Source organism: Vitis riparia, chromosome 7, assembly GCF_004353265.1.
Source record: "Vitis riparia cultivar Riparia Gloire de Montpellier isolate 1030 chromosome 7, EGFV_Vit.rip_1.0, whole genome shotgun sequence".
NCBI classification, from domain to species: Eukaryota; Viridiplantae; Streptophyta; class Magnoliopsida; order Vitales; family Vitaceae; genus Vitis; species Vitis riparia.
In genome coordinates, this window is record NC_048437.1 from 12,658,921 (window position 1) to 12,675,620 (window position 16,700).

At 36.4% G+C, this 16,700-nt stretch overlaps 1 protein-coding gene across 1 annotated transcript in view; it reads left to right on the top strand.

The window, feature by feature from the left end:
* LOC117918045 (membrane protein of ER body-like protein) overlaps positions 1 to 16,700 on the top strand; it is a 48,511-nt gene that overhangs the window by 19,736 nt on the left and 12,075 nt on the right. Inside the window, exons 6-10 of the mRNA XM_034834575.1 lie at positions 3,856 to 3,945; positions 4,039 to 4,113; positions 7,718 to 7,834; positions 14,976 to 15,143; positions 16,147 to 16,323. Of these exons, the coding sequence (XP_034690466.1) occupies positions 3,856 to 3,945; positions 4,039 to 4,113; positions 7,718 to 7,834; positions 14,976 to 15,143; positions 16,147 to 16,323 (627 nt within the window). The remainder of the gene's footprint in view (positions 1 to 3,855; positions 3,946 to 4,038; positions 4,114 to 7,717; positions 7,835 to 14,975; positions 15,144 to 16,146; positions 16,324 to 16,700) is intronic.

Below are 16,700 nucleotides of genomic sequence, written 5' to 3' on the forward strand. Positions count from 1 at the left end.
AAACGGCATGACTAACCACTCATACAATCCATCCTTAGTTTTGAAAGATGTCCTCCATTCATCCCCTGGTCTAATACGTATTTGATGATATCCACTTCTTAAATCAATCTTTGAGAAGATTACTAATCCAACCATCATATCTAGCATGTCATCAAGTCTTGGAATTGGAAAACGATACTTGATTGTGATTTTGTTGATTGCACGACTATCCACACACATCCGCCATGATCCATCCTTCTTTGGTGTTAGTAGGGCAGGAACTCCACAAAGACTTAGGCTTTCATGAATAAAGCCTTTAGTAAGTAATTCATCAACTTGCCTTTTCAATTCACTGTTGGATTCATTTTGTAGGCTGGTAAATTTGGTAATGATGCGCTGGGAATCAAATCAATGGCATGTTGTATGTCATGCAGAGGAGGGAGTTGATTAGGTAACTCTACAGGCCACAAATCAGAAAAGTCATCAAGGATTTTACGTACGTTTGTTGGATATTCTTTATCTTTTTCTTTAAATTCTTCCACTTTCTGAACCATTAAAGCAAAAATAACTTTAGTTTCCTTGCTCTCATTTTCAAATTGACACATTGTAAGTACCTTTTTTGGTTGTGCTTCCTCCTCTGAGTTTTTAATTGGAGGGACTTCTTTCATTAGACGAAGGATCTTCTTATGTCTGTTGTGTATGAGAGCATATGTATTTTCATAGCCATCATGTTGAACTCTTCTATCAAAGAGCCAAGGTCTTCCAAGTAAAATATGACTTACTTTTATGGGTAAAACCTCACAACATACAGACTCTTCAAAGTCCTTACCAGAAAGGAAGGTTACTAAGCAACGAAAACTTAACATGATAGAGGTGTCATTAACCCATGCTACTCTTAATGGATTTCGATGTCTCGCTGTTTTAAGGTTTAGCTTCTCAACAAGTTCTTGTGAAGTTATGTTCAAACTGCTACCTCCATTAATGATCATGGTGCATAATCTCCCTTGGCAAGAAATACGTGTCTGGAAAATGCTAGTACGTTGCCAATCTTCTTCTCCTTTTACCTTTGGGACAACTAATAAAGGTCGTACTACAAGACTATGTCCTTCCGTCATACCATCATAGTAGTCACATTCTTCACTAACTTCATCTTCATTGTAGGTTTCTTCTTCCTTTGGGTAACTTTCCAATTTAGATTCTGATTCTTCAACACAAAAGTGTAAACCTTTGGTTGGGCACACAACAGCATAATGACCATGCCCACCACACTTACAGCATAAAGGAGTCACGTCTACTTTTCTATCTCCAATACTCATTGAAGTTTTACCCTTTTTATCATTCTTATGAGCCACATTCAAAGTCTGTTGAGTGTTGCCCCCACCATTCACATGATTAGAAGTTCTCAAGCTTGATGTGCTTAAAGGTTTGCTTGCTGTCCTATTGGAGAAAGTGCTCCCAATTTGTGAATTTGGACATCTGGAAACCCGAAATTTGAAGTCTTCTTCTATTTTGAGGGCTAGTTAATAAACATCATCTACGGTATAAGTGTGTGCAACTATCATCTCAAGTTGAATCTCCATTCGAAGTCCAGCTTTGTAGCGGGCTGCAAGTTGAGCATCACTTTCCCGCACTTGATTTTGAATGCTCAATTCATGGAATTTTTCTGTATATTCTTCAACAGACTTGGTACCTTGTTTAAGGGAAAACAATTTTGTATACATAAGTTGTTCATATTCAGTTAGGAGAAAGTGCTCCTTCATTTTCAACTTCATCTCGTCCCATGTGTCAATAGGTGGTTGACCAGTTCTATGAACTTGATTCTCAATATTATGCCACCATAGACGTGCTGCTCCTTTCAACTTTGCTTTCACAAAACGAACTTTTCTAATTTTGGGCATTGCATACCAATCAAAGTAATCTTCCATTCACATAATCCAATCAAGAAAAGCTGTTGGATTTAATTTTCCATAAAATTCAGCAACTTCAAGACGTATCTTTTTTGTCACGTCATCATCTAGCTCAAAAAGTTTGGCCCTTTGATTCCCCATCATAAAATTGTCTTGTTCTTCGCGTGATCGACTTGACGATTGTCTAAATTGATGACTTGCAATCTCCTCTTCAATTGGTCCTTTTTCTTGACTCTTTTCTAATAACTTCATGATCTCATCAAGTTTGCTATTTAGTTGTATTATAGCATCTTGATGGGATTGTTGTGTGGCTAAGATTTCCTCCAAGCGTATTGTAGCGGCATCTTGATTGCTAGAAGTTTTTTTGGAACTCATGCTTGCACAAGTTGCTCCACTCCTTAATTGCATATGCCTTCAAGCCAAGAACTTTGGCTTTGATACCAAAATTGATGTAGGACAACCCTAGGATGGTTGCCTACACTCAAAGGTAGGTGGACTAGGGTTTTATTTTTTAGGGTGTAAGGAGAGGAACAAAGAATAAATTTTATGGTAGAGAAAATTATAAGATAAGAAATAGAGAGAAAGAAGAAACAATGAAGAAAAGATGGAAAACCTTATAGTCTCACTAAGGCTTTCTAGGAGTCTCACTAAGGCCTTCTAGGAGTCTCACTTAGAAGAAAATCAATGGTGTCTCACCATTGAGGGTTGCAACCTTGCAATGAAATAAAATATAATATTATTCATAACAATTCATCCATTTGATTTACATTGATTAGCCTATTTATAGGCTTCTCTAAGAAATCCAAAGTCTACTAGAACTCTAATAACCTATTATGATTCTAATTCTAATTATAACATCCAAGGTCTGCTAAGACTCTAATAACCTATCATGACTCAAATACTAATTATATTATAATTCAACTAACTAATCCTAATTAGATTCTAACAAATACCAATCCCAGTTCAATTCTAATTAATATTAATCCTACTTAAAGTTTATGTAGGTATTTCCTTTCTTCCTTGAATAAACTTTAAAAGGCTTTCCCCCATCAATACCCCAATCCCAAAATTCAGAATAGTTTTAGAATCACAGAGACTGTTCCATAGGTGGTAACTCTACTTCCACACAACTCATGTGGTAGTAGTAAACTCCTGGGCTTATTGTCAGAATTTCACCCATGGAGGATGCAATTGTCCCTGAAACTCCTCTATTGAGAATGCTTATGGAAGGAAAAAGGAACCATTTTGTTTGAGGACTGTTTATTTTATTTTGAGACAAAGGGCTGATACAGCTGTTGCTTGACTTTTAGTACGACACAAGGAAATGCACATTGAGGTAGATCCACATTTTGTCTAGAAAATAAAATTCTAAGTTGGTTGATCCTATATGTTTTGCAAAGATTAGGGCCAAATTGTTGATATATTGATGAAAGGAGTCTCCATTTCACAACCCAATGATGTTTAGAGGAAGATAGGCTCATGATATGCATGCAAGCAGCAAGTTAATGTGAGCGATAAATGGCTATTTTAATCATATTGAGATTAATTTGGGATTTTAGACATTGGATATTTTTATTATAGAATGAATTAACATTCAACTAAGCACATAAAGAGACTTCTTTACTGTCATCCTTGTCTTCTTCTTCTCCCAAAATCCTAAAGTCCAATCTAATAGATTCTGAAACATTGTGAAAGGTCTGTTTCTTAAGATATTAAAATGCTTATCTTTCAATTGTTGTTTGAAAATTTGTGTTTTCATTTCTTAAGAAAAACTTTTTCCTTGGAGCAATGGTATTAAACATAGCCCTAAAAATAAATGAAAGGTTGAAATTATCAATGTTTTAATGATGCATTGGATAAGATTGGAGTTTGCTTATTTTTGCTGTTTGTTTGACATTAACTGAGCAATGCTTAAATCTTCTGTTCCTTTTGCTCTAGATAATACTTCTTACTTGATGTGCTGATTCAGGAGATGATCAGAGACAATATGTGGAAGAGAATGGTGTTACAACAAAAGATCCATTGCATGACTTGAATGGAACGCTATTTGATCAAAATGGTGACATTCCCTATACACAAAATGCTTCAACTTCTGTTTATTTATTTGGCATTGAAGGAACTGAAATTGGCACAACTATTTCTCTCACTGAAGGATCTTCACTCACCAAAGAAGTGAAAATTGATATTAGAGAAAAAGTAGATGATGCAATGGAAATGAACAATGAAGGTATGGGCAATATATCGTATTCGTGCATGATAAGAGTGAATGCTAAGTCCCTTCAGAATGTTTGATCTGCAATTCTGTTATCCCTATTCTTTTGCTGCATCATTTCATTTCACCAACAGGCTTTGTATCTTTACAACAAAAACTTGTTGAACTACATATTCACAACTCTGATTTAGTTGTGTTATGAAATTGAGGTAGCATATTGTATCTGTGAAGAAATTTGTGTAACGCTGTTTCCTTCTTTCTTTTTTGTTCTTTTATTTTATCTAAGGTATAATTACATGACTACTGCCTGCTAATTTGCCTTAATCATCCTTAACACCTTCCAATCAGGGACAAAAAAAAGGGTTCAAACATCTTTGCTCATTAAAACTCTTACAATCTTTCTCTCTCTCTCTCTCTCTCTCTATGTGTGTGTGTGTGTGTGTGTATGAAATCAAACGACACAGTGTGTAAAATTGTGTTTTAAAACTTGTTAGATCAGATGACCTTGCCATGCATAATCACAGAATAAAAACTCACCCAAGAGCACCGTATGGATTGTTTGCAGCCCTTAATCTTTCATCAGCTTGATATCTTTTTTTTTTTTTTGATTGGAAACGACAAAGGCATATATTGATAAAAAGGAAAGTACAAGAGAAGGATGAGGAATCCTCCCACCAAAGAAAAACAAAACTACAAAGAAACAAATGCGAGAAAATACAAAGTAGATACAGGCAACTGCAATGAGTTAGGCCACCCCAATGGAGTTACACGCCGCTAACCAATCAAGGAGTATCACATTAAGGGGAATCCCCTTAAAAACCTTAGAACAAAAAGCCCAAAGAGAAGCAAGGAAATGAATCATGTCCCAAAGGTTCTCTGAATTCCTTGTTTTATCCTCAAAGATCCTTGCATTTCTTTCCCGCCACACCACCCATAATAAAGCGATGCACACAGCTTGCCATAATACAATCCCTCTCTTAGAAGATCCAAACCCATTAAAATTGGTAGAAAGCATGTCACAGATGCTCCTAGGAGGGACCCAATCTATCTTTTTTAACTGAAATAGTCTGTACCACAACCCCATCGTCAGAGGGCAATGAAGAAAAAGATGATCTACTGTTTCTCCCTGCTTCATGCACAACATACAAATGTCGGGACTAAGTGCTTTGTAGGGTCTTCTCAACTGTAGCATGTCATTAGTATTTACCTTCTTGTGAGCCACCAACCAGACAAAGGACTTGATTTTGAAGGGGACTTGAGAATTCCAGACTAATTTGGAAGGGAAAACTGAAGGCAAACCAGATCTTTGGGATAAGGCAAGAAAGAAAGATTTGACTGTGAAAAGTCCTGAAGAAGATAAAGACCAAGATCTCTTATCTGGAATGTATAAGATCAAGAGACCGCATGAGACTCTCTAAATCTTCTATCTCGGAATCGGAAAGGTTACGGCGGAAGTTAAATTTCCAAGAGAAGGGTCGAGTGGATCCGAGAATTGAAGAAATAGGAATATTTTTATCCATTACTACTCTAAGTAGTCTTGGATAACGGACCCCCATAGGTTGATCCCCCCACCACAAGTCTTCCCAGAATCAAATTCTTTCCCCATCTCCTACCATGAACCGAGTAAACTTGGAAAAATCTTGGAAAACTTGTGCAATAGCCTTCCAAGGACAACGATGTGACCATCTAACAACAGTGTTGGCGTCCCAACCATTAGAGTTTGATCCATAAATGCTTAAAATGACCTGATGCCACAGCGCTGAACCCTCCCTGGGATACCTCCACAACCATTTCCCTAAGAGAGCGGAATTCCGCAAGGAAATCCTTCCGAGACCCAAACCCCCTTTCGCCTTCGGATTTGACACTACATCCCAACTAACTAGATGATCTCTTTTGCCTTCCCCAACCCCGGACCATAAAAAGTCTCTTTGCAACCTCTCAATTCTTACTGCCACGGAGGCGGGAATCTTAAACAATGAAAGGAAGTAACAAGGCATATGAGTGAGACAAGATTGAATGAGAGTTATCCCACCTCCAAACGATAAATATGCCTTTTGCCACCCATCTAATCTGCTCGAGATCCTCTCAATCACAAGATCCCAGAAACTACCCGACTTGGGATTCCCACCCAGAGGAAGACCCAGGTAGAGTATGGGCCACCCAGATGCCTTGCAATCAAGCAACTCGGCCAACCTATGAAGATGATCCTGACCGAGGTTGATGTCATAAATATTACTTTTATCAAGGTTAACCTTCAGCCCAGAAATATGCCCAAACACTAGCAAAACGCTCTTGAGAGTTAGCAAGTCCTCTTCTCGAGTACTAGAGAAGAAAATGGTGTCATCTGCAAATTGTAAATGGGACACCCTTGTTCTGTTCCTACCCACCCTGAAACCCTCTAGAGCATTCCTTTCCTCTGCTCTCAATAACATCCTGCTCAAAACATCTGCTACTATGGTGAACAAAAAAGGGGATAAAGGGTCTCCTTGTCTTAAACCTCTAGATGCCTTAATCCACCCTTTAGCGTTTCCATTCACTAGAATTGCAAAAGACACCGATGACAGACAACCTCTTATCCATTTCCTCCATCTAGGATTGAACCCCTTTTCCTCCATCACATGGTCCAAAAAATCCCAACTCACATGGTCATAAGCCTTTTCAAAGTCAATTTTAAAGACAACTCCTTCCTCCCCTGATCGTTTTTTCTCATCCACTATCTCATTGGCTATGAGGACTGCGTCCAAAATTTGTCTCCCTTGAACAAAAGCTCCTTGAGTGGAATGGATGGTTTCATGAAGTATCCCTCTTAGATGCCCTGCTAACACTTTGGCTATAATCTTGTAAAGACTTGTGATCAAGCTAATGGGTCTATAGTCTGATATCTTCTTTGCTATACTTTTTTTAGGTAACAGAACTATGAAGGACGCATTAGTGCTTTGATTAATTACCCCGCTCCTGTGAAACTCATCAAACACTTTCACTAAGTCCTCCTTAATCACATCCCAACAATCTTGAAACACTGCAATAGTAAATCCATCAGGCCCTGGTGCTTCATCCCTATCCATCTGAAAAATGGCCTTAGAGATCTCTTCTTCAGTAAAAGGGGATTCCAACCTAGACGCACTCTCTCTAGATATAGGAGACCAATCTAAGCCTTCAACTCTCCAAGATTCTCTAGAAGGACTAGCATAGAGCTTGATATCTTGGCTTGTTTGATGGGCATTATAGGTATATCCCATCAAAATTGGACTTGCCAATACTAGGATTCCACAATTTTGAGGGATGTAAGTATTTTTTTTCACTAGTTATAATATAATTCCAAGCATTTCTCAAGGTAATAAGGTGTGCGTTTTAGTGTCTTGATATATTACTGCTATCAATAGGGTTTTTTTCCTAACAACTTGTGGTTAACAAGACTACTGATTAGCTGGTCATTTTATTTAATAATTTTTTCTTCTGTGCTCAATATTCCTTTGAAATAGGTCTTTTTTTTTTTTAAATCTTTTTTATCTTTTGGTTACAGATTTTGAAGCATCAATGCTATGGTGCAGTTAAAGATGTTAATTAGGTGCCTTATTCATTAATTGAGTTTCCATGTATCCTAAATTGTATTATGCAGATGAAAATAACATACAAGAGGCTGCATTTCACAAAGAATCCATAATTGAAATTGGAGAGAGTGGCAAACAAGAAGAAACATTTCATGAAGGATATGCAGATGAAACTAAAGGAAAAGGTATGTTGGTATGATTTAATGTTGTTCATCCTAAAAAGGCACCTCCTTGTCATGTTCTCTTTTCAGTTTCTTGTTTTTTTTAGATCTTAATTCTTGATTAATCCATGAAAAAATGATTTAATATTATCTGCTTCACAAACTATCCTAGACAACATGTTGAAAATTAATATGAACATAACTTTTCCATATGAGGCAATGATACCAGTATGTTAATGTCTGGAGTGTATCCATTTGAAGTTTCAAACATACTTGCAGTGGAAAGGACTTCTTTTAGGGAAACCTACGAATAATTAGTGGGTTTCTTGGTTTTCATTTATAAAAGATGCTAATCTCTACTAGAAGGATAGGTTGCCATTGGAAAAATTTTATATCTGTGAAAATGGTGTATAATTATAATCCTCCAATCCTAGAAATTATAAACGGTGAGATTTGATGTTATATGTACTAGAGAATGATTCATGCCTAATTGGTGTCTCAGCCGATTCGTGTCCAGCTGGTGCTCCTTGATTGAGGGATTAATCAACAAAATTTATAACCTATTACACCATATACTAGGGTGGCAAAGACAAAGCTACTATAGCATAGTGGCTCTAGGATCGTTCACTGGGATGGGTTTTCACTTCACAAATGATATTAATTCAAAGCTGAATTGGTGCCTTTTCATTTCAAGGTTAGCTTTAAAATAAAACATAAAGATGTTTGAACAAAGATTGGTTTTAAGCTAACCAAAAATAGTAACTGATTTTACTTATAAAGAAAAGTGTTTCTTGGAGTTTAGATCACTAGGCTCAAATTCCTCATACAAAAAAGAGAGTTCCGGTCACTTGTTTCTTTTCCTCATATTAGAGAATTAACATAAAGTCAATTCTCTAACAGGTGCTGCACAAATGCTTCCCATTAATGGGTTCAAACACTAAATTCCTCTCACTGATGCATCTTGCAATGGCTCATACCTCTCACCTAGCACTTGCCATTCAAGGTGATCTTTAACCTTGGATTACCCGTCAAAAGCTCGCAAGAGATAACTAATGGATGTCTCCTTGGAGTCCAAAAGCTTACCAAGTGTTGGCAATTCTAGAAAATCCTACCTTCAAGTCACCTCCCAAAGGCTCGCAAGGGGTAAACTAGTGAATTTCCATGGATGGAGATCACTTGCCTTACCAAGTGTTGGCCCAGGTGATTTAAAGGAGTTTTAAGTTAACTAAAAAGATAAAAACCATTAACGGGTCACACTTTCTCTTCATTAACAACTAAAACAACAAAACTTCCAATTTATGCATGAGGAAACTCACCCGACTTTCTTCACTCCAAGAGACAAAGAGCTTAGCCTCTCATCCTCTGAGGAAAAATCCTCAGAGTTTGATTGGCTAGAAAGAAAATGAAAATGAAAGAGAAGACAAGAATATATAGGAAAAACAGAGCAAGTGCTCTGTATTTTACTTCCTTCCCAAAACTGTACAAAGGATCTCCTTGGAACACAAAACTCTAACACCCCCAGAACAGGCTCCTCGGGCTCCCTTTAAACCAAAATTACAATGATAGCTATTCCCTTGATATTTTGCCAAATTCCTAACTTAAAAGCTAAGGAAATCTATCATTGGTGACTTACAAGGAGAATTTGGGCATTTAGGCAACAAAAATCTAATGAAAAATATCTCCAAGTGTCGGTTACAAATATCGGGAAGCACTAAGGACCACTTCGCAGGTGAAAAGTGAGGTCTACGAGATTTCGCAGGTGTACAAGAGGGGTTGCGAAATTTCTTCATAGCAGCCAGGTGATTCAACACCTTTGCAAAGTGGACTTCCATCTTGTGGAGTTTGGCTTCCATCGCGGCGTGAAGCTTCAGGGGAAATCCATAGCACTGTGCAAAAGTGTTGCGAAATATCTCGCAACAAAAGGGTGATTCAGCAACACTTTGCTGAATCCTTCCTTCAGCTTGGAGTGATCAGCTTCCAACAGCTGTAACTTACTCATTTCAGCTCCAAATTGTACACGGTTTGAAGCATTGGATTCTTGACTTCCTGAGCTTTGAAATGGTATATAGCATGTAGAAAATGGACTTCGGGAAGTGCTCCAAAAATGCGAAGGAAGACTGCAGCTGCAGTCCTCTGTTTTCTTCTTTCTTTGCTTTTCTCCTCTTTGCTTCTCTCCTTGCATTCCGGATTTGCTTATGGCAAAGGACTTCAAAGCTTTGGTTCTTCATGTTTCTGAGCTCTTCATTGCTTTGCCATGGATTCCAAATAACTCTCCTCAATCTTGGATTGCTTTGGTGATCAAATTACTAACAAAAACACCAAAACTTACACAATTTGATTAGAAGTGATTGTAAGGGTCCTTAACATGTTAATTGGGTTAAAAGACAATAACTACTACTCAAAAGTGTTTAAAAGAGTTAATTGCAAGCTATGAAATAGCACTTTTTGAGTAGTAATCAGAGAACAAAGAAGATGAGAAGAGAATGTGTTTACTCTAACTAACAGACTGAAAAACTGGTGGGCAAGGTGGTTTCAACTTCTCAACGCGCTTTTGTAGAAGGTAGACATATCTTGCAGTCCTCATAGGAAATGAAGTTATTAATCCTAGGTTGAAGAGTCCTGAAAGTGAGGTCATTTGTAAGTTGAATATTGAGAAGGCATTCAATCATGTTAATTAGGATTTTGTGCTGGTGGTTTTAGAAAAAATATGTTTTGGCTTCAATTGGATTAAGTAGACTAAATGGTGCATTACTATGACTCACTTCTTTGTGTTAGTTAATGGCACCTCGACAAGTTTCTTCCAGAGTTCCAAAGGTTTGAGACAAGTAGACCTATTGTCCATTAGGATGACAAATGTATTCGGTAATCAAGAAAGAATATAGTGTGCATTGAGATGGTGATGATTAAAAGGTGAGATAGTGAAATATCATAGATGCAAATTGAGAAATGAAAAGGTAAAATTGGCCAAAATTGGAACAAGATCTATTAATGAAAAAAATTCAAAATTCATTAGAAATCAATATCTATGGTGAAAATGTCATTAAGATCTATTATTCATCAAGTTAAGTTAAAAATCTTATAATCTCACCCAAACCAATATTTGATTTAACTTTAAATCTAGATCCATTAAAATCTCAAATTAGGAATCTCAATTACTTAGATCAATTATTCATAATTAACCTTAGTTCAACTTCAATTACCTTCCAATATATCCTATAATGAAACCATATGATCTTAACACTAGTTATTTCTTGCTTCTCCAAGTAACCAAATTATCTCCTAAGAAGGTGCTCTACCTAGTAGTCGATCTTATGTCTGTCATGGAGCTAGCCCAATCAACATCTATATAAGCTCCTAACTTAGGCTCACCACCCTTATGAAACAAGAGGCCTGTCAAGTATCTAACAATTTTGTAAACCGCTTCGCTTTAGGGTTTTAGAGGAGCATGCATAAATTGACTCGCCACTCTCACAAAATTATTCTGATGCATGATAGGTGGATAAGCTTCGTAACCAATCTCTAATAAATACCTCGATCAATTGGTTCTTCCTTCTCTTGTTTTTCTTCTAGTCAATTATTAGCCTCTATTAAAGTGTCAATGAGCTTTTGCTACTAATCATACTCATTTCTTGAAGGAGATCTTGAGTGCATTTTTGTTGGGAGATAAAAATTCCTGATTGAGATCTAACCATTTCAATTCCAAGAAAGTATCTTAGACTTCAACTATCCTTGATTTCAAATTCTTTTGTCAAATTAACCTTCAATCCTAACATCTCTTATCATTATCATCTACATACACAATCAGTAGTAACTTTCCCAATTGAAGATAGCTTTATGAATAAGGTGTGATCACCTCGAATTTGGGAATAGCCTCTGTCAAGCATAGACTTGGTAAACCTCCCAAACTGTGCTTGGGGTGATTGTTTCAATCCATAGAGGGATGTTTTCAATCTACATACCTTGCTCTTCTATCCTCTCTCCTCACATCCCTTGGTATGTCCATATAAACCTTTTCTTCAAAAGCTCCATGAAGGAAGGAATTCTTCACATCAAATCAATTTAAAGACCAATCCTTAATGGTAGCTAAAGGTAGAAGAATTCTGATGGTATTCATCTTTGCCATTGGTGCAAATGTCTCATGGAAGTCTCTACCATAGGTTTGAGTATACTCTGTAGTGATGAGTCTTGCCTTGATGTCCAATGATCCATCAGATTTGTACTTTATGGTGAAGATCCATTTGTAACCCATGGGTCTCTTTCCTTTTGGTAAATCAACAATTGCCCAAGTTTTTTTTTTTTTAAATGCTATCACATCTCCTCATTCATGACATCTTTCCATGGTTTTGAGGTTAAAGATTCTTGAAAAGAGACAGGTAATCGTTGAGACAACACTTGTGAGAGAAAGGCCTAATATTGAAGTGAAAGTTTCTGCACAGACAAAAAATGAGATACAGGGTGCCGAGTGCAGGCTTGAACCCCTTTTCTAAAATTAACAGGAAAATCAAGATTACTAGGAGTATAGATTTTTGAAGTAGAAGATGGACTTAAATCATTATTTTCATTACCTGTTTCATGGTTAACAAATAGAGTCAAAGAAGTTATGATGGATCTTTTCTACCTGGAGTACACATTGAGAATTGGAGTCCTAGGTTTCTCTACCATGGTATCATTATTTGTGAGTGGACTGGGAGAAGTTTCAGCAGAATTTTCAACATGCATTTTTTGGTGAAACATTGTTTGATTGATTGTAGGAAAGATTACTGGGGTTATCTATGATTTAGGTCAACAATTGTTTTATTTTAATCATCCTTAGTTGCATCAATACTTCTAGCCACTATATCATTAATTTCAGCAGCAATGACATTTGTTCCTTCTTTCAACCCTTCTTCCACACCCCAATCCCACATATCTTCCCATTTTGATGTATTCTTCCCTTGAAGATAGGTGATATCAAAGTATGGTTGATTTACAACAAAAGTCACATCCATAGTGACATAATGCTTCTTTGTAGGAGGGTGAAGACATTTGTAGCCTTTCTTTATGGGGGAGTACCCTAAGAACACATCCTTCATAGCTCTAAGATTTAACTTTCCATGTAATTGTTTATGGACATGAACACAGGATACACACCGAAAGACCTTTGTTAGCAAGGCGCCTACTCCTTCAAAGTTGGGAAATGGTGTCATGAGTTTGTTTGCCGGTGGTTGGTTTTCTAGGACTTTAGTTGGCATTCTTTTGATAAGGTATGCAGCTATTAGTATAGCATCACCCTAATAGCATTTCGACACTTTCATTTGAAAAAAAGAGTTGGGCTACCTCTAGATGTCTATTTTTTCTTTTAGCCACCCCATTTTGATGTAGAATTGTTCAAGTAATTTATCAATTCTTGATTGAAATATTCCTTGCTGTTATCAGTGTTAAGGTTTGAATTTTGACTTTAAACTGAGTGTTGGCATACTTGTGAAATGCAAAGAAAATTAAGGGCACTTCTGACTGGACTTCATGAGATAATCCCAAGTGGTCCTACTACAATTGTCCACAAAAGTAACAAACCAACGAATACTTGGAATATTGGTAACATGGGATAGGTACCAAACATTTGAATGAATCAAAGTAAATGGAGAAACAAATTGAATCTCTTTTATTGGAAAGCTCACACAATGATGTTTATTCAGAGTACAAGAAAACAATGGAACTTGCTAACATCTATTTCTCAAATAAAGAAGGGGACAATCTGTTTAACAAAGGGTGTGAGGGGTGTCCTAAATGGATATACCAAAGAAGGATTTGGTCCAAACTGGTTTTGTTCACCTCCAATTCTCTAATCAGTCTCCAGGCAGTAAAGTATATCTTTCAGCTTACCATGCCCAATCGTCTTCCCCAACAATACTAAGATAATAACCAATAGAAGTGAATTCAACGGAGTAATTCAAATCTTTTGTAATTTTTCCAATAAATAATTCATTATAATCTATTTAGAACATGAACAACAGAGTGTAAGGTAAGGTGGATGAGATGTGTACAGATCCTTGGCTAGTAACTGAGGAGAATGATCCATCAACTACCTTGATTTATAGTTTTCCTGAACATGGTTAGTAACTGGAAAAAAAATTTAGACATGTTGGACATGTGGTCTATAGCACCTGAATCAATGACCCAAGTATTGGAGTCATTTTAGATGGGAATAGAAGCCTTTGTACCTGATTGAGCCAAGAAACAAGAACCTGAATTTGAAGAGGAGTTTGCATTGGAATTCTCCAGCTGGTTCAACAATTGTTTCAGCCTCTCAATACTAGATTTGTTCAATGCTAATTGTTCTGGTTTTTCTTCTACAATGACTGTATGATTGGCTTGTCCCAATCTGGTAGGCTGATTTCCTCCTTTGTTGTTGATCTGTTTTAAGTTTTGAGGCTTTTTATGTAGCTTCCCACACATGGCTCTTTTGTGTCTTGGTTTGTTGCAATAATCAGACCACATTTTATCCTTGTCCACTGGTTTTTTGTTGTCCCCTAGATTTTGATTTGGCTTGGACACTGCTAGAGCAGAATTTTCTATTGTAGGACCTCAACTATTTTCAATTTTGTTACCCATCAATTCTTTGTGCCTTTCCTCCCATAGATGTGTGAAAAGCTTCTTCAAATCAGGAAAAAGGGCTTTCCCTAATACTCGATCACAAATATAGCAACAATGAAGGCTATGAGCTAAGAAACAAAGAAGGATGACGACGATGAAGGTTGTGAAGTAGGACAAAATGGTGACAATCAACTCCACCTAAAACAAAACAGACGGAAGGCTGCCAAAAAACCCAAGAGCCTAAATGGCTTTGATACCATGTGAATTAGTAAAAGAAATATGAAAAGCTGATACATTCCTTAGAAAACAAAATGTTACAAAATATATAGAATACACTAGTTGACCTATAGATTGCTAAACTTGGAAAATATCCTAACCTTCTATACATAGAAGGTACAAATCAATGATAATGATGTAGCTAGAAATATACAACTAATTTACTGAAAATAATTGCCTATTCTAACACATAATTGCCTATTCTAACCAAAAATTCCCCCTGTATCTCATGGATCACATTCCTAAGATTGCTTTTTAGATTGTTCTTCATCAAATTCTAATTCAGGAAATTATACATTACTACTTATTGGGGCAGGTCCACTTGAGCCAAGATTTTCTCAGGCTGCACGAAGTGTTAGTGTTTCAGAAACACATATAGCACCAAAGAGTGCTAACAAATGGGGTGTTGTAAAAGGCGTTGTGTATGGTGGCTTAACAGAATCAAGTAAAGGCCCAGGAGTTGTTACATCTGATATTGCATCAGGTGAGTGCTCAGAGTTTTATTTTATTCCCTTCTGTTACACCACTATACAAAAGACTATGGTTCCACTTATATTTTGTTAACTAACAAAAACTAAGATGTAGTTGTAATATATTCCTACTATTAGTGTGTGTCTATAAGAACCTAGTTTCTATAAATGTTTATAGTTTATTCTAGGCTTCATTGAACAGAATAAATCATAATTTGTTGTTCAGCCAAGTTGAATATAAGAGCAAGGATTGATAATCCTGTCCTAAAAGGTGCAGTGTGTACAAGATGGTGAGACCCAGTCTTGATTCAAAGTTTGATGAGATAGTACATGTTGAAGATATTTCCCCTGAAATTTTGGATAACTCTGAGAGTTGAGTAGTTGAAACTTTTGGAAATTTTCAATTACAACTATCAGGGTGTTGAAACTAAATAGATGAAACTTTTCAGATGGATTAAAAATTGCTGATGTTTTGGTTGCTTTACGGTCCTCAAAGGCAAAACGAAGTTTTAAAGGCTTCAAACTATGTTCTTATTATAACTGGTGTAGAAAAACCGAAGAAAATCTCATTCATTTCTCTCCATTGAATACAACAACCAGCTTTTTATATTAAAAGCTATACAGGCTATACTTTAGGCATATTATAAGAAGAGGAAACCGTCCTAAATCAGATCCCTATAAATCAGGGACTTAACTACCAATATTCTATTTTTACAGAATATACAAAGTCAAAAATCTTAAATTAGGAAAAACCTTATTTTCCCACAACTGGTATATAAAATTTCGAGTCATCATGAGGTGGCACACTAGGCGCAATAAATTGAGCAGCTGATATTGCTATGCTTGAACCAGTTGGTACTTACCTCCCCATAAGAGATCAATAGTCTTCCTGTTTGTGTATTCAGTAAAGATTTGGTGTCCCTGCGCATCACTTAACTAGATACATTTTCTTGTTGGATGGTTGTATCCATATTAGATTATGATGCAGGAACTGATCTATTTGATCTGTTGAAGCAGGGTCAATGGAACCAGGAGATTTTCATACTGCGCAAGATGTTACTGGTTCAGAAACAATTACAATTACTGAAACAGAAAATGCTAAAAAGTGGGGTATTCTAAAAGGCATTGTGAATGTTGGCTTGACAAAATCAATCACAAGCCCAAGTGTTGCACCATCTCCAGTTGAGGCCATAGGTATGTGTAAACCACTGCAGAATACTAATGTATGAGATAGTTCCCATTATTTTTGAGAGATAACTTCTTAATAATTACAAGGTATTTGCAAATACTTGATCATATATATTCCCACTGACAGTATGTGATTCTCAACTTCCTTTATTTGGATGTTTTATGCATGGATCGTATTTTCATTCAACAGATTATATCATAGTTTATTGTTCTATCTGAAACAAATATATGAGCTTAAAATAAATTTAACCATAGTATTTATTAGTTAAATTTGTTATATTCTTGTATTCATATCGGAGGTATGATTATTGAATCATGTTAGATAAGATTTTTTGATGCTTGAGTTACATTTTATTGGGAACATGTAAATGGTATCGGACATT